The 23,811-nt window shown below is 48.8% G+C and overlaps 1 protein-coding gene across 1 annotated transcript in view; it reads left to right on the top strand.

The window, feature by feature from the left end:
• The window catches only part of TPST1 (tyrosylprotein sulfotransferase 1), a 77,167-nt gene that overhangs the window by 9,653 nt on the left and 43,703 nt on the right, over positions 1-23,811 (top strand). The window contains exon 2 of the mRNA XM_075565013.1: positions 13,051-14,007. Within this exon, the coding sequence (XP_075421128.1) occupies positions 13,163-14,007 (845 nt within the window). The 5' untranslated portion in view covers positions 13,051-13,162. The remainder of the gene's footprint in view (positions 1-13,050; positions 14,008-23,811) is intronic.

Below are 23,811 nucleotides of genomic sequence, written 5' to 3'. Positions count from 1 at the left end.
TAGCTGTTAGTGCGACAGGGAAACAGAAAACGGGCACGAGTCCTTTTCTTGCTGTAGTCGCGTTGTCACGATGGTCTGGCAAGGAACCTGCATTACTCTGAGGTCTGCCCATGTGAGCTGAGGATGAAGCAGAGGGGGACACAGGGCTCCAGGGGTTCTTGCTGTTAGGTGCCGCCCCATTGGTTCTGACTCACAGCAACTCATTGCTCAACAGAATAGAACACCGCGTGGCTCTGCGCCCTCTTCACAGTCCTGTTGGCTGGGCCCCATTGCTGCAGCCACTGTGTAGATCCATCTCATTGACAGTCTTCCTCGTTTCTCGCCCACCCTCCACTTTACCGAGCACAAGGCCCTTTCCCAGGGACGGCTCTCTTCTCATCACCCACCCCAGGTACCTGAAATTGGGAATGCAGGTTCCAACGTGCAATCTTCGTGTCGCTGTTTCGTGCTCTGTGGGGCTTTCTCCTTTGTTGCGAGAATTGGTTTTGTTGTGGTTGAGAATAGGCACGGCAACAACCAGAGCAGCCAGCCACAGCCCTGCCTACTCACGCACCAAGACATACCCCTGCCACGTGGAGAAGGCAGCCACGCGGAGTCCCTTCCTCAGGCCGGGCACCAGTCCCCTCCGTCCTGCTTGTTCCTCTCCCTTCACCACGCAAGAGCGGTTCTCAACCCGGGGGTTGAGCGACCGTTTTACATGGGTCACCCGATTCAGAACAAACAAAATGACAGTGATGAAGTAGCAATGCAAATAATGCTATGGTTGGGGGTCACCACCACCTGAGGAACCGGATGAACGGGTCACGGAGTGAGGAAGGTGGAGAAGCGCTGCCCTAGAGCACAGCGTCTCCTGGTTGTTCTCTAGTCTTCCGAGTGCCCTTGTCCATTTGAGCGCCTCTAGACAGTCCTTGGAAGCACAGGCATTTTATGCTAGTTCAGCTAAACTATTGCTTGGTGGCGAGAGGACTGCAGGGGATGTTCCTGCACGAGTTTTCTTTCTTCTTTTATGATCATTTGCATACGTAGCTGAGGTTTCGGTGGGGGTGGGGATTTCATTTTGTGCCACTCACTGGGGTCCCTATCATAAGCATTTAAAATAGTTTTCTTGATATCTAGAGGGCTCCCTTCCCAAAAAGTGATGGGAAAAGGATTTTTTTTCTTACCCATGATGGGTTTTGGAATCGTTTTGTTGAGTCAAAAAAAAAAATTCTGTTTGGAATAATGATGGGAATTGTAAAATGTTTTCATTGTTTCCAGATTACTTGGTTTCTGTTTATGTGCAGGCCCTTGTTTCAGTGTTTTGACCTTTGTTGGTTGAACATTTGCTTTGCTTCAGGCAGGTTTGTAAATATGCGAAGGTTCAGTAGAGGTTTCCTGAGTTGCTTATTCATCTGTAAATTCCTTGCTTTCTACCCCATCCAATATCCTTGCCTGCGCTGCACGGGTGGTGGATGCCATGTGGGCTTTACTTTGTGTTTTCCAGGAGCTTGAAGGCTGGAGAAGCAGCGCTAGCGCAGTGGCCGTGCCGCCAGCTCAAGGGTTGATGGTTGGAGGCAGCAGGGATTCAAACTGGTTCAACATGTGTATTAGTCCAGGTTGACTAGAGAAACAAATCCAGAGACACTCGTGTATTTAAAACAGAACTTTATATCAAAGAGCAATTGTACATTAAGAAAACATCCCAGCCCAGATCAAGTCCATAAGTCCGATATTAGCCCATATGTCCCATACCAATCTATAAAGCCCTCTTCAGACTCACGCAACACATGCAATGATGCTGACTGCAGGAAGATCACAGGCCAGTGGGTGGAAAGTCTTGTGGATCCGGTGGTGGTGGAAGCATCTCAGTGCTGGCAGGGGCCTCCTCGAGGCTTCTCTAGCTCCAGGGCGCTAGCTTAGCTCCACATGGCTTGTCGGCAGGCAGATGAAGCAGAGGGTGTATGAGTATCTGACCTCCAGGGAGGTATTCATTTTCCATCACGTCTCCAAAGGAGATCATCAAGCTGTGACCTGACTGACAGGCTAGACTCCACCCCTTCGCAAGTTGACAGGAGATAATGTAACTGCCACGACATGGTTCAGTAGTTACTATTGTGACTAAGGGCTGCCTGTGGGTTGCATGACAACCAGATCTGTTGCCCGTGGGATTTTGGCCCGATTCCAGGCTCAAATCCTGGGGGTGCAAGTGGTCCGGCGCTCCATTGCCAACTGAAATGTCCCGTGGTTCAACTGCTCTGCAGGAGACAGATGGAGCAGTCTGCCCCTGGAAGGACCTACAACCTTGGAAACTCTGTGGGGTCGGCTCTCCACTGAGCAGCACATATTCCCAACAGCTTGGTCCATCAACCACCATCTTTGGGGATGGGGGAGACACGAGCATAGCCATCTGCTTCCTGCTTGGAACAAAGGTCTGTGAGCGAGAGATTTGGTTGATGTGCCATGTGTACTGGCTATTACTGAACCGGTTTGCAGCCCTGGTTGGAACCCACCAGCTCTCCCCCCATGGGGATAAACCCTGGCGATATGCCTGGTAAAGATTCCAGCCTAGGAAAGCCTTGTGGGGCAGGTCCTCTGTCATGGGATATCGCTCCTTAGTCAGAAGCCCCTCAACAGGACCCCATACCGCAGGTAGTCTCGTGGGGTAAACGGACCACAGCTCAGTGGCATGCGTGTACAGACCAGTGTCTTTTTACCAAGTAATTCGAGGACTCAGGAGGAGCCCGGTGAGCTGTTGACCACAATGTCCACAGTTCAAACCCACCAGTGGCTCCGCGGGAGACAGAGGAGGCTGTCTGCTCCTGCAGAAATTTAAAGTCTCAGAATCCCACAGGGGCAGTTCTACTCTGCCCTCTTGGCTCGCTATGAGTCAGAAGGGACTCGACAGCAGTGAGTTTGGTGTTGTGGGTACCCAAGAGAAACCGATTGATTTTGAGGGTGCAGGGAGAACCGTCGGGAGGGCTCCCAAAGGAGCTGTGGTTAAGAGGGAGGGAGAGGCATTGCCTAGGAGGGAGTAGCCTGAGCAGACCAGTGCTCTTAGTGTCTGATGGATTGGGCATCTATCAAGGGGTACATGCTGCATGGAGGGATGAGGGGGGAACAGGAGCCACTGGGAAGGGGCTTGCAAGGCACCTCCACATCCACCCTCCGCCTGACTGTCAGAGCAGCCTCGTGAGGGGAGCACACAGCTGTGGCTTTCTCTCGAGCGTTTCATTCCCAGTCTGTCTACCCCTGTCTGTCATCATCTCTACCCGACTGACTTGCAGAGAGACCATGATTCTCATCATCTGGGTTGTACAGCAGCGGGGACCGATGCTTAGAAAGGTGGGGCTCCCCCAAAGGCCATCTGACTGAGAAAGAAGGAAACACCGGGTTCCACGCGAGAACCCAGGTCTTCCGAGGCAGACAGACATTCTCTGATGCCTCACCCAGCGTCACGCTTCTTTGTTCCTTTTCCTGTATCAGTTAATTCTAAAAAGGATGAGATCAGTCGTGGAAATGCCCACGGCAATGGCATCTGACGTCATCTAACTTCACACGGGGCAGGAGAGAAGCTAGATCAGCATCAGCCCGGTGTAGATGGTGTCTCCGAGATGAGGTCAGACGTCCCTGCCCTCTCCAGTCTTTTTCACCAGTTCCGACACCAACCATACCAGCACTACACTCGACTCTATGGGGTTCGGTTCCTGGTTGCAGTGACCACACAGAACTCCCATTCACAGTACGGGGTTTATTGGGGAAGTAACAGGTTATAGCCTGGGATCAGGATCAACAGGGTACAACTTGGGATCAGGGTCAGGAGATGTCTCCTTTCTTCAGAGCAGGACCACTCCCTCAGCTCCTTTGGGTACAGGGCTCATCTCGGCCCCTTCAGTCTGAGTGGGCCTGCATGGTGCCCTGCTCAGGTGTATAGTCAGTGCTCCTTCGCTCATGCTGACAAGTGCCTAGAGACCCCCCACTCTGCCAGGAAGCCTCCTGGCCCAAGGCACTCCGCCTCCTCGCTCCATGGGTTAGTGAGTTTAACTCCTCCTCTTCGTTCCAGGAGACATTCCACTCTGCCAGCAGACCTCAGGCCTGCAGGTGCTCAGCTCTCTCACCCCCATGGGTTGCCGTGACCACTGTAGCGGCGGCCTCCCTATATGGTCCGGGAAGTCCCCGCACCATCTGGTGCCGGTCTCCTGGTTCTGCCGCTATTACTTCTCTGCTGTGCTTGCCACTGGCCTCAGCATCTTGTGGCATCTCCTGTGTTTCAGCTCTCTCTGTTTCCTGGGTCTAGGAGGTTCTCCGCACAGGGACCCAAAGGCTGTGCTCTACTCGCAGGCCTTCTTTGTTGGCGGTTAGTGAGGTCCCCACTTCCCATCTTTGAAATGGGTCATTTTAAGCTCAAAATATCCAGACTGACGAATCACCTTCTTAGGGTTCATGCACCCTTTAAAATTTTTTTTTTTATTAGGGGCACATGCAACTCTTATCACAATCCATACATACATCAATTGTGTAAAGCACATTTGTACATTCATTGCCCTCATCATTCTCAAAACATTTGCTCTCCACATAAGCCCCTGGCATCAGCTCTTCATTTTACCCCCTCCCTCCCTGCTCCCCCTTCCCTCATGAACCCTTGATAATTTATAAATTTGCCACAGTACCTTATGGCTCCATCCAGTCATTTTGTAGGCGTCTCAGGGCCATGGCCAGAAAGGCCATAGAAAAGCGACTCTGCACTGCAGCAGCAGAAAAACCGCACAAACCGCATTCCTGCAGGAGAACGTATCATTTCAGCAGATTTTGGTTCATTTGGTTGCCTTGTCCGGGGTGGGTCAAAGAGACTGAAAACACACGTTTGAGGACGCTAGAAGAAAGGGAGCTAGCCAACAGTAACCACCTGCTTCAAAGGCCTCACGAGATTCAGACTTGATGACTTCTTTTTTTTCTTTCCTTCAGTGGGTTTAAGAAACTGAGTCCCAGATTGTCAGCTGTGCGGACCTTTTTTTTTTTTTTCATCCTTGCCAGTCCTCAGGATGCATCCAGGGAAAAGACATTCTGTGGTGACTGACCGGGAGCTGACATACGATGGGACTTTCAACAACAGGGTTCATCTGGGTCAGCTTAGAAATTCCTGCTGAATGCCAAACCTGGCATCCAAACGAACCCTTAACCACTTATTCTTCGTCAAGTTCAAGCACGGGATAACCATTATTTTTTCATTTACTAACAAGCTAGACATGACAGAGGAGCCAGCTAGAAGCTGTAGGCACGGTGGCATCACCTGCTGCTATCTGCCACGTGGGTTGGCATCATGGGTGGGCAAGGGAGGCAGAGAGCCAATGATTCACCAAGAACGGGACACCTTGAGGGTGTGGTCATCAGAACAACAGAGCAGACGCACTGCCGTTGAGTCTGGACCAACTCATAGCTACCCATCGCTTGGCCATTTCCCCCTCATCTCTGTGCTTGCCCCTTCTTTCGATGGCAGCCACGCCTTGTGGTGAGCAGCCCCTTCCCCATACAGTCTGCAGAGCTCTCAGCAGAAGTCGAATGTCAGCACTCTCTAACTCTCTGGAGCTTTCTTTTCCGAGAGCCGGGTTTCTGGCCTGCTGGGAAAGCGCAGTCCTATTAATAGTGATTTCTCAGAAGGTCTGATGCCGTCTCAATGCCTCTTCTTTCCCTGGAGAGAAACCGAGGCCGGCATCTGAGGGCTCCTCTCTCATTCAGTCTCAGCGCCGTCCCTTTGAAAGGATATTGTTCCTGTTTGTCTAACATGACAGTGAAGAGGGGCTTAAGGTCATAAGAGAGAGGTGTGTGGGTGTGGGTGTGTTGGAACACACACACGTGCACATGGCTAAATAGACAAGCATCATGGTTAGACCAGCTTTGACTTACTTTCTTCTGAAATCACTCACTCATTGCCACGCGGATTCCACTCACAGCGACCCTAGAGAGCAGGGAAGAACCTCCCCTGCATGTTTCTGAGACTGTCAATCATGATTGGAGCAGGAAGCCTCATTTTTCCCCCATGGAGCGACTCGGGGTTTCAAACTGCCAACCTTGGAGTTAGCAGCCCGACTTGTCACCCTCCACACTCCAGGGCTCCATCTGAAACCCCAGGGCTGCCTTTCCCAAGAATTTGAGAAGAGTCTGGAAGGCCGACAGGGTTTCAAGCTCCCTGCTTTGAGCGGAGGCTCGTGGGCTTGAACTCTTTGAGAGTGAGTGAGGAAAAGACAGAAGCTCTTCTGAAAACTGGCTCGGTAAGCTTACGAGAGTGGGCAGGGCTGAGGATGGTGTGCTACAGGAGCCTCAGTTTACCCATCTGTAAAAGGGGCACGTGGGACCTCGCTGACTGGAGGCCCCTTTGAGCACGGAGGCACTGTGGTTCTGTGATTCCCTGAGTGGAGAAACTCCCAAGGAGAGGAGACGAGGCTGGGCAAGGTCAGCGAGAAGCCATGAGAATGTTTGTAAGGAGACAGACTTCTCGGCCTTGTCAGGACCCCCGCAAGCAAGGCCAGCAGTTCGAAACCACCAGCTCCTCTCTAGAAGAAAGATGAACCTTTCTACTCCCAAACCCACCTGGGACAGGTCCACCGGGTGAGTCTGAGAGGGTGGCACTGAGTTGGAATTGAACTTGATGGCACTGAGGCCACATAAATGACAGCGTGATGGAATCTCCCCAAATTGTGTCAGTCGACAGAGCCGACAAGGGTCCTTTTCCTCTAACTCAGTGTCCCCGCGTGGGCCACCCGCCCCCCCTCCGGGGACTGCTGGAACAATCCAGGCAGGCAGGCTGCCAAAGCAGATACCTACAGGTTATGCTGGATGGTGGGCCATCGTACGAACATGTTTCATGGCCGGAAGTGCCCAGTCATTTTTTTCTGAAAAGGGGACGGCTGCTCAATAAGTTTGCGGACCTACACTCTCCACGGTCCCTTTAGTAAAGAAAGAGTAGGAGTTGTGGGGGTGCAGTGGCCAAGGCGCTGCACGGCTAACCGAACGTCCAGTGGTTCCAGCCCACCAGCCTCTCCCTGGGAGAAGGCGGTAGCAGTCGGTCCGTAAAGATTAGGTCTTAGAAATCCAGTCCACGTGGCTTCTCCTCTGTGCTCCATGCTCCCTTTGACTGGGAATCGATTCAACGGCAGTGAGGTTTGTTGGTATTTGTCAAGGGAATTGTCTCCATTTGAGTTCCGATGAAACTTTGAATGTTAAGACATGCCTTCTCAGTGACTGCTTTAAGCAAGCAAGGCCCGCTTGGGAAGGCTATTTTAGCCTACCTCTTAGCAGTTCCATGTTGGAAGCCTGCTGGCTTTCCTGATAATCAGTAGAAAACAAGGCCGAGAAATTTAACACAGATTTCATGTTGGATGTCATTAAAATAAGCCTTGTCAAAACCGTTTTGAAAAAGTCGTACAGCGGCGTTTACAGTGTGGAGCTCACAGACGGTGAGGGGCTTCCATGACTCGGGATGAAGTTCCCAGGGACAGCCTGGTGATCAAGCGCAGCTGCAGTGCCAGAGGGGAGAAAGGCAGCTTGTTCTCCAGGCGACGCTTGAAGGAGCCCTGGTGGCACGGTGGTTAAGCACTCAGCTGCTCACGGAAAGATGGGTGGTTCAAACCCACGAGTCACTCCTCAGGAGAACATTGAGGCAGTCTGCTTCCGTGAAGACTGACGGCCCGGAACTCCATGGAGAGAGTTCTGTTCTGCCCTCCGTGGTCACTGAATTGGAATCAGCGCAACAGCATTGGGCTTAGGGGGCATGAAAATGAATGAAAGTGTTTCATGAAACGCAAGTGGCAAGAAGTAGAATTCTAAATCAACCCCCTATGTGTTGGTGGAGTGGGGGCCCTGGCGGCACAGTGGTGACGCACTGGGCTGTGAACCACAAGGTCAGCAGTTCGAAACCACCAGTGCCCCAGGGAGAAAGATGGGACTTTCTATTCCCGTGAAGAGTCACCGTTTCTGAAGCTCACAGGGGCGGCCCGCCCTGTCCTATAGGGTTGCTATGAATTGGCATGACTCGGTGGCAGTGAGTTTGGTGTGGTTTTATATATTGGCGGTGTTCGGCACAGTGACTCCATCTATGTACCAAAGATGGAAATACTGCCCGGTCCTGCACCAGCGTCACAGCTTTGGACATGTTCAAGCCCATCATTGCGGCCACCGTGTCAATCTGCCTTGTTGAGTTCTCCCTCTTTTTCACCGGCCCTCCGCTTAACCAAGCATGACGCCCTTTCCCAGGAGCTGGTCTCTGCTGAGGACATGTCCAAGATGTGTGAGACCAAGTCTCGCACCCTCGCTTCTCAGGGGCTGCTGTCGGCAGGCCAGCAGCATAACTCACATGCTTTGATTCTTCTCCGGTCCTCCGTATGCCATGTGCAACTTTCCTGTGCACAGGAGGATCAGGTGACCTCCACTTGTCTGCCAGTTGTCTTGTCTGTGTGTCGCTGTGTCGCTGGTGTTTCAAATAGCAGCAGCATCACCCAAAGGGAACCACTTCCAGCTGAGCTTGCAGGCTAAGCACAGACCACTTGGGAGGAATTCGCCCCGGAAAACCTGGCGAATGGCAGGGAAACCTTGTAAGGGACTGCAGATCTCCCATGTGCTAAGTGATGTAAAATCAGGGCACGTCGCCACTGAAATTAGGTAAAGAATCAGGCGCCTCTGTGGCTGTGCCATCCCTTTTTGCCAGGAGGCCGTGTTTGGCTGTCCCGATCTCTTTGGGTGAATTTCCTTATATGTCTTTGCACACAGATGTCAATAATTTGTAAGATAAATTTTTAGGCAGCTAAAGCAAACACAGATTTAAATTTTGATAGTTGTCGCCAGTGGCTCTCCAAATCAGCTGTTCCTGTTTACATGGAGCGGGGGCATCTCAGGACCATGAGGGGGTGCACACTCCCACTCTCGCTTCAGAGGACCTTCCTGGCTGCTGAGTGGCCAACAGATTCCAGCAAGGAGGGGTAGAAGCTGTTAGCTGCCTCAAGGTGTCCCTGACTCAGGCGGCCCCATGCTCAAGGGCACGAAAAAACACTGTCCACTCCTGCGCTACCCCCGCCATCAGCTGTGGATCGGATCTTTGTCATCCGTCGGGTTTCCTATGGCTGACTTCAGAAGTGGGTTGCCTGGCCTTTCCTCCTGGTCTGTCCTAGTGTTGATGTTCCACTGAAAACTATTCCACATCATAGCAGCCCAAAGCCTGACTTCCGGCTTGACTGACCGACTCGTCTGCCGGTCATCTTAGTAAGAGAGCCTAGGTGTGGCTGGGAGCATGTTGAGCAGTGGTTAGATTGTAGGTACAGTCTGAAGGTAGAATCGATCAGAATTTTTTTTGGTACATTGGATGTAGGCCATGAGAAAGAGATCACCAAATATATATTAAATGCATTAAAATCAAGTACATGCCACACTCCTTGATTTAGCAGTTCCTCTTCTGGAAGCGTTGTTCAAGAAAAGAATCGTGTGTGCAGAAACGTGTGGCTGTATTAAAACACAGGCATCACAGTGGTGTTTCTAGTAATGAAAAATTTTAAATCAGTAAATAACTAATAGTAAAATGGACTAAATCAGTGTTGACAGGTCTGTTCATTACTGTTTATGCAGCCATTTAAATGATGCACAAATATGGTTAAGGAGAAGGAAATACATTAATAGTCCAGCCCTAGTTGTTTGCTTTTGTGGATTTTATTGGGGATTGGGGATATTTTTGCGGGAAGTAAGTAGCCCTGGTGACCTAGTGGTCATGTCCAACTGAGCTGCCAACCAGAAGCTTAATAGTTCTAATCCACCAGCTGCTCCGCAGGAGAATGAAGAGGTTGTCTGCTTCTGTAAATCCACCTGGCCTCTCACTGCCATCCTAACGGCCCTATAGGACAGGGTGCAACTGCCACTGTGAGTTTCCGAGATGGTAAAGTTTTACAGGAGTAGAAAGCTCCAACTTTCTCCCAAGGAGCGACTGGTGGTTTTCACCTGCTGACCTTGCACTGAGCAGCGCAGGTGGAAACCTGCTGCACCAACAGGCTCCTCCTTTCTAGCCTGGGAAACCTAAAAGGGCAGTTCTACTCCGTCCTTCAGGGTGGCTGTGATGGGATCGATTCAATGACAGTGAGTTTTTAGTGGGAAGGTGGTAGAAGGTTTATATGTCAGGCAGTTGCTTGATACAACGGATGGCTGGTACACTAATTTGAAGGTCTGTCGAACTTTGGATCCGTGAATCTTTTGTATCTGATCTGGGCTGAGGGAAGATCTAAAACGAGCGTTATTTTGCTTTTGCACAACCGTATTTTAAATTGTGGCTAAGGTCATTTTGGAAAGAAGGTGAGTCCTTTGTCACCTATTGAATTCTGACACTTAGCCGAATTTGGCACGTCGTCAGGCCATTCAATGTGTCTACCATGTTGATAATACCAGACCGAATGCGCTCAGGACGCTTTGCCATTTTAGAGGATTACTGCTCTTCTCTCCTGCAACATGCATTATGCAAACCCCCTCAGCCAGTGGGATGTGCTGGCAGAGCTTCCCTGGGGACTATCTAAAATGAAATCAGCCGCCGCCGATGTTTACTGCATTGCTGAGAGCACTTCTCCTCGTCCCACTAAGTGAGTTTGGTTTGTTGTTCCAGGTTTAAGTGAATTTTTATTCCCTATAAGTGTCCATTAAGAGGAAAATATGAGATCTCTTTTTTTCTAGGAGTATTTATTGGTTGCTCTCAGCCAAACCTATTATTTACTTCAGGTATTCTTGCCACCCAGTCTCTCACCATGGAATTGTGTTTGATCAGAAACATGAGTGATGGGGACAGAAAAATGACACGTTGTCACCTGTCTCCACTTCCCCCTGCATGGTTTTCATCCAGCTTCCTTTGATTAAAAAATTGGTTTTAAAAGTTATTCTACAGTAAGATTCACTTTTTTCCCCTTTGATGTTTCTTTTAAAAAATCATTTTATTGGGGGCTCACACAACTCTTATCACAATCCATACATACATCAATTGTGTCAAGCACATTTGTACATCCGTTGCCCTCATCATTCTCGAAACCTTTGCTCCCCCCTTGTGATGTTTCATTCTGTGCATTTTAGACACATCTATTGATCCATGCGGGCACCATCAGGATCAGAACAGCTCCGTCACCCCAGATGATTCCCAAATGACGCCCCTTTATACTCACGCCATCCCCTCGTCTCTAGCTCTGCCTTTAGAAGAAGGCCTCATGAATGGGGTCACCCAAAGGATCGCTTTGATGAAGTCACCAGATGCCTCTCAGATTCCTCCAGGTGGCTCCCTGCACGGAGAATCTGGGTGGCAGGCAGTCCACACTCTACCCATTGCCCACGGAAGTACATTTGGCCGCTCCCAATGTGGTGCTTGGGACCCAACCAACCACCCAAACCAAGCCCTTTGATGTCATGCAAGCAATCACGCAGGTCTGGTTTAGAGCTTTCCCATCCCTGCAGAACCTCCCCTTGCGCCCACTTGCAGGCCAGTCCCAGCCTTTACTGCTGTTCTCTGACTCCATGAACTTACCTTTTCTGGTTATTTCATATACATGTGGGCAACTCTTTCTTTTCAGGTACGTGTATGCACATATACATATCCACCCATATTTCTATTTTTTTTTCATTTTTCAGCATTGCTTTCTAGGGATTTCCCCGACGTGATATCCTAGTGGTTAGCCAATGATCGGACGGACGGTACTTGTGAGGCCAGTGTAGCTGTGCGGGAGTAGGGAGCACATTCAAAGTTCAGACTCTTTCCTAATCCGCCCTGGCTTTTACTTCCCACTCGGTGGTCCCTTGGTGCTTGCAGCCTCAGGCTTGACCTTGACCTTGTCTCAAGTGCGTGACTGTGACCTTAGGCTACCAGCAGAGTTGTTAACTCCCCTTGCTGACCGGCTGCCTGGGTCATCCCTGACAGCCCAGCTGGGTATTTGTGCTCACCCCTCCACACCAAGTGGGCTCCCCTCAGCCCTCCAAGCTGTACCCTGCCCGCTCTGCAAATCTGCACCGATTGAGTGCCTGTGTTTGCATCTCCATCTACCCCAGAGACTGACTGTTTCCTGAGAGCAGGGACCAGGCCTTTTCAAAGTTGATCCTCAGCCAAGCTCAAGTGTCTGACCTGCAAGGACCTGAAGAAATAAACCTGTGGTGTGGATAACTGGATCAGCGCTGTCCGTCTCTGCTGGAACTTCCCTTTATGGGGCAGTGTGCAGACTGGCCTTCCCGAGGCTGAAGCAGGCCTGACTAGCCGCAGCCAGCCTGTTTGGCAAGGACTCCCAACATGCTTGGGCAGATTAAGCATTTGCTTGACTCACCGATAGAAGTAGCTTTATTCATTTTTCCATTCTGGGCCAGGTCCACAGTTTCTGAATAGTTCCATTAAGGAAAGCTGTTTCTGATTATAAGCTTTGATTAATTTTGCAAACCTGGGGTGGGGTGGGGGATGGCGTTGGTTGGTTCCAGAACCCCTGCAAATACCCAAATCTGAGAAATCTCCAGTCCCTCATACAAAATGGCTCAAATTCTTTATCTAACATGGCATAATAGTTTCTATAGACCACAAGCACATCCTGCCATATAGTTCATCTCTAGATGAGTTACAATACTTCATGCAATGTAAATGTATGTAAATAAGGTAATGCATACAGCTTCTCACAATGTGAACATTATGCAAACACGATTATGATACCGCTTGCGTAGTAAACGCTATGTAAATGCGATTACTTATAATAACCTATACAATGCACATGCTATGTAAATAAGACTATTTATACAATCTGGTACCATGTCAATAGCCCTTTATGCTCCCTGGACCTTTGAGGGGTTGCTTTAACCATATAATTGCCACCCAGCCCCCTCTGCTCTGCCCCACCCCATCCCCAGGCCCCCTCCACATTCTCAATCCAGGACTGGTGGAAGCATACTTGCAGCGCCCCCCAGATCTGGCGGTCTGGCTATTCTCGGGCTTGACTTGTCTGCCATTGGAACCACACTCTAATGGTGACGCCCGGAGGTTAATCTGTGAGCCGTCGACTAGATGATAAACTAGCTTTCTCCTTGTCCTTCCAGATGCCGATCATCGTCTTCCTCAAGTACAAGCTCCATGGCCTGAACGTTTTCTGAGCCGTGTCTGGAGCGACATCCCTGTGTAGCGGCGCATGCGCGCCAGAACCCCAGCAAGATGGTTGGGAAACTGAAGCAGAACTTACTCCTGGCCTGCCTGGTGATTAGTTCTGTGACTGTGTTCTACCTGGGCCAGCACGCCATGGAGTGCCACCACCGAATCGAGGAGCGCAGCCAGCCGGCCAGAGTGGAGAGGCCGAGGCCCACGGTGGGGACCGCCCTGGACGGCAAAGCCAACAAGACCCTGGCCTACCACAAAGATATGCCTTTGATATTCATCGGGGGCGTGCCCCGGAGCGGGACGACGCTCATGCGGGCCATGCTGGATGCGCACCCCGACATCCGCTGCGGAGAGGAGACCAGGGTCATCCCTCGGATCCTGGCCCTGAAGCAGATGTGGTCGAGGTCGAGTAAGGAGAAGCTTCGCCTGGATGAGGCTGGTGTCACCGACCAGGTGCTGGACTCGGCCATGCAGGCCTTCTTACTAGAAATCATCGTAAAGCACGGGGAGCCCGCGCCTTATTTATGTAACAAAGACCCCTTTGCCCTCAAGTCCTTAACCTACCTGGCCAGATTGTTCCCTAATGCCAAGTTTCTCCTCATGGTTCGGGACGGCCGGGCGTCTGTGCACTCTATGATCTCTCGAAAAGTGACCATCGCTGGCTTCGACCTGAACAGCTACCGGGACTGTTTGACCAAGTGGAACCGGGCCATAGAGACCATGTACAACCAGTGCATGGAGGCTGGCTATCACAGGTGCATGCTGGTCCACTATGAGCAGCTCGTCCTGCACCCTGAGCGGTGGATGCGGACCCTCCTGAAGTTCCTTCACATTCCCTGGAACCACTCGGTCCTGCACCACGAAGAGATGATTGGCAAGGCCGGGGGCGTGTCGCTGTCCAAGTGAGTAGACAATGGGGCATGGTATGTTAACCCTGTCCTCCGCTAATAAAGATGGACCAGTTGATCCATCCAGTCACCTAGCTGTCTGTCTGTCTACGGAAACCACAGACTCTTTTCTGGAACAAATAGTAGCTTAATTGATGGCTGCTTTTATTTGTTAATTCCCTACAAGTTCGCTGTCTCGATACAGGTGCTTTCATTTAATCGATTCATTTATGTATCACGGCCCTCTTTTTTTGTCGTGATAGATGTAAACCCCGCGGACACTAGCCTCGGGTTTTCCCACCGACATCAGGCCTCACTGTCCGCCGGGTGGTTTTCTGAATGATCACTCACATTAGTGAATGCCGTGATCGGAATGTCTGATTTTGAGCTGTTTTCATTACTTCCTTATTAAGAAGTCCATCTACCATGTTGGTCAGCAGATAGTGAGTGTGGAACCAATTAGAAATTTTTAGTGACAGGGAAAATTAAAGGCACTCTAATAAATCCCATTTTTTTTCACAGATGAAAGGAGTGAGTCACAGAAAGATGAAATTTAGATGACAAAGCTAGAGTTAGAATTCGTGCCTTGGTCTCCACACCCTAAACTCAGAACCAAGCGCATTGCCATCAAGTGGATTCTGACACAGAGTCACCAGTTGGCCCAGAGTAGAACTGCATCCTTTGGGTCCCTGAGACTTAAAATCTTCATGGGAGCAGACAGCCTCATCTTTCTCTCAAGGAGCTGCTGGTTCATTTGAACCACTGACCTTGTGCTTCGCGGATCACTGCGTAGCCCGCCGTGCCACCAGGGCTCCTTCGAATGTGCTCTACTTTTTTGTTGTGCTTTGTTTTCTTTTCCCCTGACATTTTCCTACCCGTGTAGGAAACAGCTCTGTTTTGGAGTTGTTGTTTTTTTTTTTTACCAAAGGCGAGTTCATTTCTGGAATTTAGAAACCTAATCCAGACAAGAAGTGCCTTCCGGTCAGACATTTTAAAACAAACAAACAAATCATTGCATTTTGCTTTCCTGCTTATAAAGTGCCGATTGGCTCGATCTGCTCATCGGACTTGATGATTTATATATTTGGGTTGAGCAAAGAAAGACAGAAACCACTGCTGCCAGCAGCGTTTCCACACCAAGAAGACTTGGCTCCCAGCACACGTTAGTTTCTTCTACCTCTCGCCAGAAAGAAAAAGCATTAGACTTCCCTCGCGTGCCCTGCTTGCTCCATTTGAGGATTGCTCCCTGTATGTTTCATCTTTTTTCTCAGTGGGTGGGGCTTTGTGGTAAATGTTGATTCACCATGTAGATCATCTCTAAGGGCCTGCTGTCAGCCTGCACCGAGCTTTCGGCTCGTGATTATTTAGAAAGTCTTCCCTATCATCGCTCTAGGTTGTGCCTATTGATCCAAAGAGAGTCACCTCTAGCTTCTGTCATCACCAGGGCATTTCGTTCCAGCCATTAACCGAGACGGAATTTCTGCTCACTTGCATTCTGCAGTAAGCATCTCCTTCTCTGCGCTGTCTGTCGGCCCGAGACTCGCATGTTAGCGCTTCCAAGAGGCAGCAGATCGGGCTGATCTCCAATGGGGATCGAAGAGATAGGCACAGTTTGGATTAACTTTGGAAACTCAGAGAAAGCTAATTTTAGAATCTCTAAGTGTTCTTCCAAAGCTTGTGGGGAGTTGGAACTTAAAGATAAACGAACTTTTCCCACCAACTCCCTGAAGCCCCTTCAGCTACTGACTCAAACCACACCACGCTCGCTGCCCTCTAGTCGATTGCACTCATAGTGACCCTACAGAACGGAGTAGTGCTGCCCCTTTAGATGCTCAGGATTATAATCTTTTGGGGGGGTGGACAGCCACATTTTTGACCCTCAGTGCTGACTCTGCAAACTGCCCTCAAGTGGATGCTGATTCAGTGAGACGATAGGACAGGGTAGAACTGCCCCTGTGGGTTTACCAGACTGTCACTCTTTACAGGAGTAGAAAGCCTCATCTTTTGCCCTTGGAGCAGCTGGTAGATTTGAACTGCTGGCCTTGAGGTTAGCAGCCCAACTTGTAACCAGCTACACCACCAGGAGTCCCTGTATATTATTACAGTCATCAAATATAAAAACTGAGGACATTCAAAGGAACTTTGAAGGCATGGATTCGAGAAGGGAAAGAGACTTAACTTTGTATGTACTTATAAAATGGAGAACCCGCAAGGCTCTGTGATTTGGCAAGAATCCCACGGACAGTTTGTAACAAAACCACGAGCATCATCTTCCAGAACTTAGGCTAGAATTCTGGCCACTACATCCACCCTTCAGAGAGCAACATGGGTAGGCTCCAAAGGCCAGAGGCCAGATGGTTGTTTGAAATGTGGCATTATGGGAAATGGTGGATGATTAACATCAGATCTCAAAATGTATGACTTTATTACATAACTGCCAAATTCCATCATTACATAACTGCCAAGTCATTGCGGATGTGACCCACATAACCTTAACCTTCAAAATCAGCACGACTCTCTCCTCTCACTTTAGTGTATGTCTAGATGTACGTAGTTAATATACAAAGTGCAATGACAGACTTTACTCACCATGTGGTAAAGGCGAAATGTCAAATAATGGGCCAGCCAACAAGGAGGAGGTGTGAACGATTTTTTTAAATTAGAGGCTTCAAAAAATTCATGGGAAAATTCTGTTCTTTTTCAGTTCCATTTTTCCATGACTCGTATATACATGTGTGTGTGTCTTAGAATCCATGATGCGAATTCTTCTTTAACATGACTGTGATATTCCCACTGGAATGCAAAAGTGAAGCGTGCTGGTTTTTCACAGTTCAAGGAAATGAACTGGATTATAAAATGTATAGCAGATGTGGAAAACTAAGAATTCAACCTTGGACCCCGTAAAGCAGTGGTTCTCAACCTGTGGGTCGCAATCACTTTGGGGGAGCGAATGACCCTTTTCCAGTAGCAAAATGACAGTGATGACGTAGCAACGAAAATCATGTTATGGTTGGGAGGTCACCACCACATGAGGAGGAACTGTGTGAAAGGGTCGCGGCATCAGGAAGGTTGAGAACCACCGGTCTGGAGACTCAGAGATCCGTTTCACATAACCACACACTGCACCAACATGGCCACACTTGAATAATGCAGGAAAAGAAACGCAAAGGTGTATAAAGCTCTTTGAAACTGATCTTCCTCCTGAAACAAAAGGACACACCCATCAAGAATACAGGCAAACGTCCGTGACCTCAGTGCTGGCTCACCCAGTGACTTTAGTAAAACACCCTTAGGGAGAAAGGAGCCCATGTCATTTCATTCTCACATGAGCACTAAGTGTACGGCTTCAGGAAAGATACATTTGACCCACCGTTTTAGGTATCTAGTACTGCTGTGACAGAGCCCCACGAGTGATGACGTTAGCTGACCGAAATCACTTTTCTCCCGCTTGGGAGGCCAGACACCTGGATGCAGCCGCAAGCTGGGCTCTGGTGAAGGCATTCTCTCCAGGTCATCTCCGGGGGAAGGTCCTTGTCTCCTTTCGACATCTGTGGACCTGGCATTCCTAGGTAATCTCCAGGTGACTTGGCATCCATTTTTCCCCACTGGATCTTGGAGGTCTTCAGAGCCGGGCACGTGGGTTCGAAGAACAGCTCTCTGTATTGGCGGTACTCAGGTCCCTTCTGCCTTCTGCTCGCTCCCTTTCTCCCTTAGATAAAAGGTGAGGCAGGCTCTACACCTCGGGCCAGCTCCTTTCACATCCATCGGATCAGGGCTGCGACTTAAGGGTGTGACATCTCACCCTTACTGACGGATTTTTCACATCAGATCATGTCATGGGAGGTGGTGACATCGTTACACAACTGCCAGATTGTTGCTGTTAAGTGACACCGAGTCAGTCGGCTCTGACTCAGTCAGTAGCGACCCTGTGCACAAGGGACCGGAACCACCCAGGCCTGCACCCTCCTCACAATGGTTCCACACTTAACCCCTTTGTTGCGGCCGCGGTGCCCATCTGTCTCCTGGAGGGCCTGTCTCTCCTTTGCTGACTTTACTAGACAAGGCGTCCTTCTTCAAACTGCCAGATAATATCACCCCGTAACTGCTAAACCACTAGATTCCTGGCTCAGTAGACACATATCTAGGGGATACAACTCAATCCACTACATTCACGTGGGCAGGGATGAGCCCATAACAGAAGCTAAATACAAGGCGAATGTCCCAACGTGGAAGCTGCTTTACACATGTTCTTAACTGTAATGCCCCCAATCTGTGCACCAGAATGCTTACTTGGGTCCCCAGAGACTAAGAAACTTCCAGTGTTCAATAACTTGAGACGATGTGATTCATTCTCCTCACTTTACATGGCGGTCGGTATTGTTCTGCAGTTTGTGAGTAAATCATTGAATTTGTAAGAGCAAAGAATAGGAAGGAATGTTTTGTATCTTACCATGTTGGAGCTGAAGAGATCAATGCAAAAATAAAATAGAGTCATTAGTTGTGATGTTTGGTTTCTAACCACTGAATCCCTTTTATTTTTTAGTTTGTTTTTGTTTGTTATGTCTGAATTCCTTTTATGACATCTTTCATTTCTTTATTATAATTACAATATTCATTATGAAACCGGTATCCAGATGGAAATGAGTTATTTAACTTTAAGCAAAATTGGCGAAAGTCCATTCGTCACTGGGAGAGATCACAGAATTTTACATTAACTCTTGCAAGAACTAAGTTCATGGACTTGTTTTCTTTGTTGTAGACTATGCAGAATGTTCTTTATGTGGAAAGTATCATCCAAAACCAAACCGACTGCCATCGAGTCAATATGCCACCTCCTAGAGACCATTTACAACAGCGGTTCTCCATCTTCCTGATGCTGCGACCCTTTCACACAGTTCCTCATGTGGTGGTGACCCCCAACCATAAAATTATTTTCCTTGCTACTTCATCACTGTCATTTTGCTACTGTTCTGAGTCGGGCTACCCCTGTGAAAGGGTCGTTTGACCCTCATGGGGTTGCAACCCACAGGATGAGATCCGCTGTTCTAGGACATCCTTGGCCAGATGGTGCAGCGACCGTAGCTGGGCACCATCCAATTCACGGAGTCAGTTAGCTCCACATTCCATCTCCTCCTCCTCCTCCTCCTCCCATTCTGCGCGCTCTTCTTCCTTCATTGTTCCAGGTGGGTGGAGACCAGCTGTGCTTGGATGGATGGTCACTTGCTGGTTTTGAAGGCTCCTGGCACTGCAGCAAAGCAGGAGGAGGCACAGAAACAAAAACCAGTTCCCTGAGATGCCCCATGCCATCTCGAAGCCCCTGAACGAACAGAGGGTGTATTTGGTCACCCAGCCTCAGAAGCTACACTTTTTATATTTCCATTAAGTAACTAGCAACTTGATATTGTGACAGAGGGGGAAATCCCAGCGTGGACTACTCATAGCTTTGAAAGCAGAATGATAACTTTCCCTATTCATTGAGGGCAACGCACAGATGGACAGTGTGGAGACTCACACTTTATTTACAGGTAAACACTGTCCCTTACGAAGCCTAATGCAGAAGGGCCAGGGAAACACAGAGGCAGCCTCCGGCTCCACAGTGATGTCAGAAGAGAGTTCATGCCGCCGTCCTCACAATGACGTTGCTATTTTTAAAAAGCCACGTGATCCCGTCAGGTCGAATCAGTAAAAGAATTTGAAATTCTGCAGTCTCTGGTCAGCGGTGACCAGGATGTCACTTTCAGTACAGTGACAGTCCTGCACCTGGCCCTTGAGCAGAAGACTCAAGACTTACCCAGAGTGTCTGCTCAAGGAGGAGCCACGGCTAACCTCAGGATCCCAGACTTTCAGCTCCTCTGCTTCCAGCTTGGTCTGCTCTTCTTGGGGTTCTTCAGCAGACACTTGCCGGAAGGTGTGTCACTCTTTTCCAAGTCCATTTCTCCTGGCAGGACCACCTTCTCTTTTCTGATCACAAAAATTCCTTGAGGAATATTTTTCCCCACGTGAATCCGCTCCTCTGTCTGATGTAGCATGAAGTTAGCAAATTGATCAACGCTTCTTAGAAAGCCCGTCGGCATCCTTCCATCTGGAAGCGGGACCGAGTGCTTTCTCTACAAGCTCCTTCTGAAGAGGTGCCCCCCTCCCCCGCTCTCCACCCCACCTAGGGAAGACGGGTCTCATTCCCAGACGTCACTGGGAGGAGATGAGCTACTCCCTGTTAATGTCTTCGGCGAGACTGGCAGTGCTAGGCATACAGTTCATTCGGAGCCGACATCCGGTTGCAGAGATGACGGCAGTGGGCCAGTGGGGTCTCACACCTCTCCCTCTTCCCGGGACAGGGACCCTGCTAGGGACCACACCTTCCCCTGCCTTACAGCTGCTCACCCGGAAACTCCCAGAAGCTCCATGCTGTGGGTCCTCGATGTAAATCGAGCCATCACACGGCTTTTTCCAATTTAACTTTTTATGGGCATACAACTTATCGACGGCAATTACAATACTCAGCTGTGCAGCCGTACCCCAAAGCAATGCTCTTTGCCATCATTTTTAACCTCCTCTCTCCCCTGCCCTCCTGCCCAGGGTCACGGGTAGCAAACGTTGGTGTCTGGACACTGGCCTTTTCCCTGTATTTTTATGAACATGGAGGCAGAGAATGTTTCTCCTTTGGCAACGGACATTTCGCTGCAGATAATGTCTCCAAGCACCGTCCTTCCAGACGTGTATGCAGACTGGGCGCAATTTCATTCTGCATGCATGGTGCATGAGCACCCACTCAATAGCACCAAACAGCAGCGACAAAACGGAGGTTCTGTTTGCCGTGTTCGGTGGACCCCCAGATGGTTCCCCATAGCGGGTCTTCCGTTTAGCACTCCCACCAGCAGTGGCAAAGGACTCCAGCGTCCCATTGTCATTCTTACCGCCACTGCCTTTTCTGTCTCCGCCAGCCTGTTGCTCTTGTTACGAGGTGTCTAGCGCCCTTGAGCCACTTTGGGACTTTCCTTGAGCCTCTGAGCAGCAGAAGGAAGCCCTGCTCCATCCTGCACCTCCCTTCCATCTTCCTTACAGCACTTGTTCCGTTTGAGACCCATGGCGCAGCCCCTGTGTCAGCATATCTCATGGGGGGACTCTTTTCCACTGACCCTCTGCCCTACCAGCACGAAGTCCCTGTGCAGGGCCTGGCCTCCCCTGATAACAGGTCCACAGTACCCGAGGTGAAGTCTCGCCATCTCCCTTCTAAGGAGTTGTCAGCTGAGCTGCTTCTAGGGCAGATTTGTTTCTTCTGGCCACTCAGGATGGTTTTCGTACTTCACCAACGCCAGAATTCAAACACATCAATTTAGCCACCCGAGTGGGAGTGTAATGGTATCTCATTGTGGCTTCGCTGTGCATCTGCGGTGACTGATGATGCTGGACATTCTTTTTTCATGTGTTTAGCGGCTCTAGAAATGCCCTCTTTGGTAAAATGCCTATTTCGGTACTGCCCCCAGGCAGTGAGGTTTATTTGTTTTTAAATTGTTGAGGTCTTCTGTGTTTTGGGTTATTAGATTCTCATCACATGGGTGGTTTCTACAGCGATCCTCAAAGTTGGTATCTTGCCTTTTCACTTTTTTGGTGAACATAAGTTTTTCTTTTTTTTTAACAATTCATTGTAAATTTATTATTTATTTATAATTACAACTTAACTCTTTACAATAAAGTGTGATGATATAAAATATAGTTACAAAGTAAATTGTCTTGGGATTGTGATAAGAATTATATCACTATGAAATACTTCTTTTAAAAAATCATTTTATTGGGGGCTCGTAAAATTCTTATCACAATTCATGCATCCATCCATTGTGTCATGCACATATGTACATTTGTTGTCATCATCATTCTCAAAGCATTTACCTTCTACTTGAGCCCTTAATATTGACTCCTCATCTTTTCCCCTCCCTCCCTAGACCCCCCTTCCTCATGAACCCTTCATCATTCATAAATTATTATTATTTTGTCATATGTTATACTGCCCGACATCTCCCCCCGCCCTCTTTTTTGCCATCCATCCCCCAGGGAGGAGGCCTTATAGATTCTTGTAATCAGTTCCCCCTTTCTACCCCACATTCCCTCCACCCACCAGGCATCGCCACTCTCACCACTGGTCCTGAAGGGTTCATCTGTCCTGGATTCCCTGTGTTTGCAGTTGCTATCTGTACCAATGTGCATCCTCCGGCCTAGCCGGATTTGTAAGCTTTTCATTTTTATGCGGTCCTGTTTGTTGATTTATTTTGTGATTGCTGTGATACTAGATACTTCATTGCTGATAGCTAGGCCTTACAGCCTTGGCCCTGCTTGTTCTTCTGAGAAGTTTTTGGTATTAGTTTGCACATTTAGGTTCTTCATCCATTTTGAATTTGTGTCTGGTATGAGGCAGGGGGTCCACTTTCAATTTTCTGCACATGGCAATTTAATTTCCCCAGCACGATTTAGTAGTTTGTTATTATGTGTGTATATGTGTGTGTATACTGTTTAAAGAGACTCGTCTTCCTCCATTGAATGGACTTGCATGCTTACCCAGAATCAGTTGCTCATGGTTTGGTTTGAGTTTCTCTCGGGACTCTCAGTTCTGTTCCATTGGTCTCTGTGTCTATTGTTAGAGTTGGAACTGTGTAAAAAACATACCAGCAAACAAAGAAACAAACAAAAACCCCAAGCCTACTGCCATAGAATCAATTCCAATTCATAGTGGTCCTATCTAGGGTTTTCTAGGCTGTATATCTTTATGAGAGCAGACAGCCTCATCTTTCTCCTGCAGAGCAGGAAGTGGCTTTGAACTACTGACCTTGAAGTTAACAGCCCAACACTTATGTCCCCACACCACCAGGGCTTCTAGGCAGTTTATTCTCTTATATGCTAGAATAAATGGGATTGTTTATTTCATTTTTCTTTCACATTTCATCTGGCTCGTGTATAGAAACCCAAATGACTTTTATTTGTTGGCTTTGAATGCTGCGCTTTGCTAAAGTCTTCCATAAACTCCAGGAATTTTCTTGTGGACTCTGGGATCTCTCTATGTCAGATCATATCACCAATGAACAGAGATTGCAGTAGGAGCTTGTTGAACAATATCTACTCTGAGTTTCACTCTTCAGATATCTTGAGCAAGAATTCGAAGATTTAAAGCCATTGTGATTAACCTGCTCCCATAGCTTGTGAAATTTTATTCGTTTCCATCAGGGCAATTTTCAGAAGGTTACTAGAGCATCCAGGGTTGTGTCTGTTTTTTTTTCCTTTAATACTTTTATTGGGGGCTCGTACATCTCTTATCACAATCCAGACATTCATCCATTGTGTCAAGCACATTTCCACGTATGCTGCCATCATTTTCTTTCTACTTGAGCCCTTGATATCAGCTCCTCATTTCCCCCCTCCCTCCTCCTCTCTCCCTCATGAACCCTTGATAAGTTATAGATTATAATTTTCATATCTTATCCTCCTCTGTCGCTTGTCACCCACTTTTCAGTTGTTCATCCCCCTGGGAGGGGGTTATATGTTGATCCTTGTGATCGATTTCCCCTCTCTCCCCCCACCTTCCCCTAATCCTCCTGGTATCTCTATTGTCATTCTTGGCCCTGAGGGGTTTTTCTATCCTGGATTCCCTGTATTTCAGGCTCTTATCTGTAGCAGTATGCATGCTTTGGTCTAATCTGATTTGTAAGGTACAATTGAGGTCATGATAGTGGGGGAAGGAAGCATTAAAGAACTAGAGGAAAAAGCACACCAGCCTGTTGCATGATCACGAGGCGCCGAAGGGATCAATTATCAGGCATCAAAGAACCAAAA

Source organism: Tenrec ecaudatus, chromosome 12 (genome assembly GCF_050624435.1).
Source record: "Tenrec ecaudatus isolate mTenEca1 chromosome 12, mTenEca1.hap1, whole genome shotgun sequence".
Lineage (NCBI taxonomy): Eukaryota > Metazoa > Chordata > Mammalia > Afrosoricida > Tenrecidae > Tenrec > Tenrec ecaudatus.
Note: the sequence above shows the minus strand (reverse complement) of the source record. Positions and strands in the feature narration are given on the sequence as shown.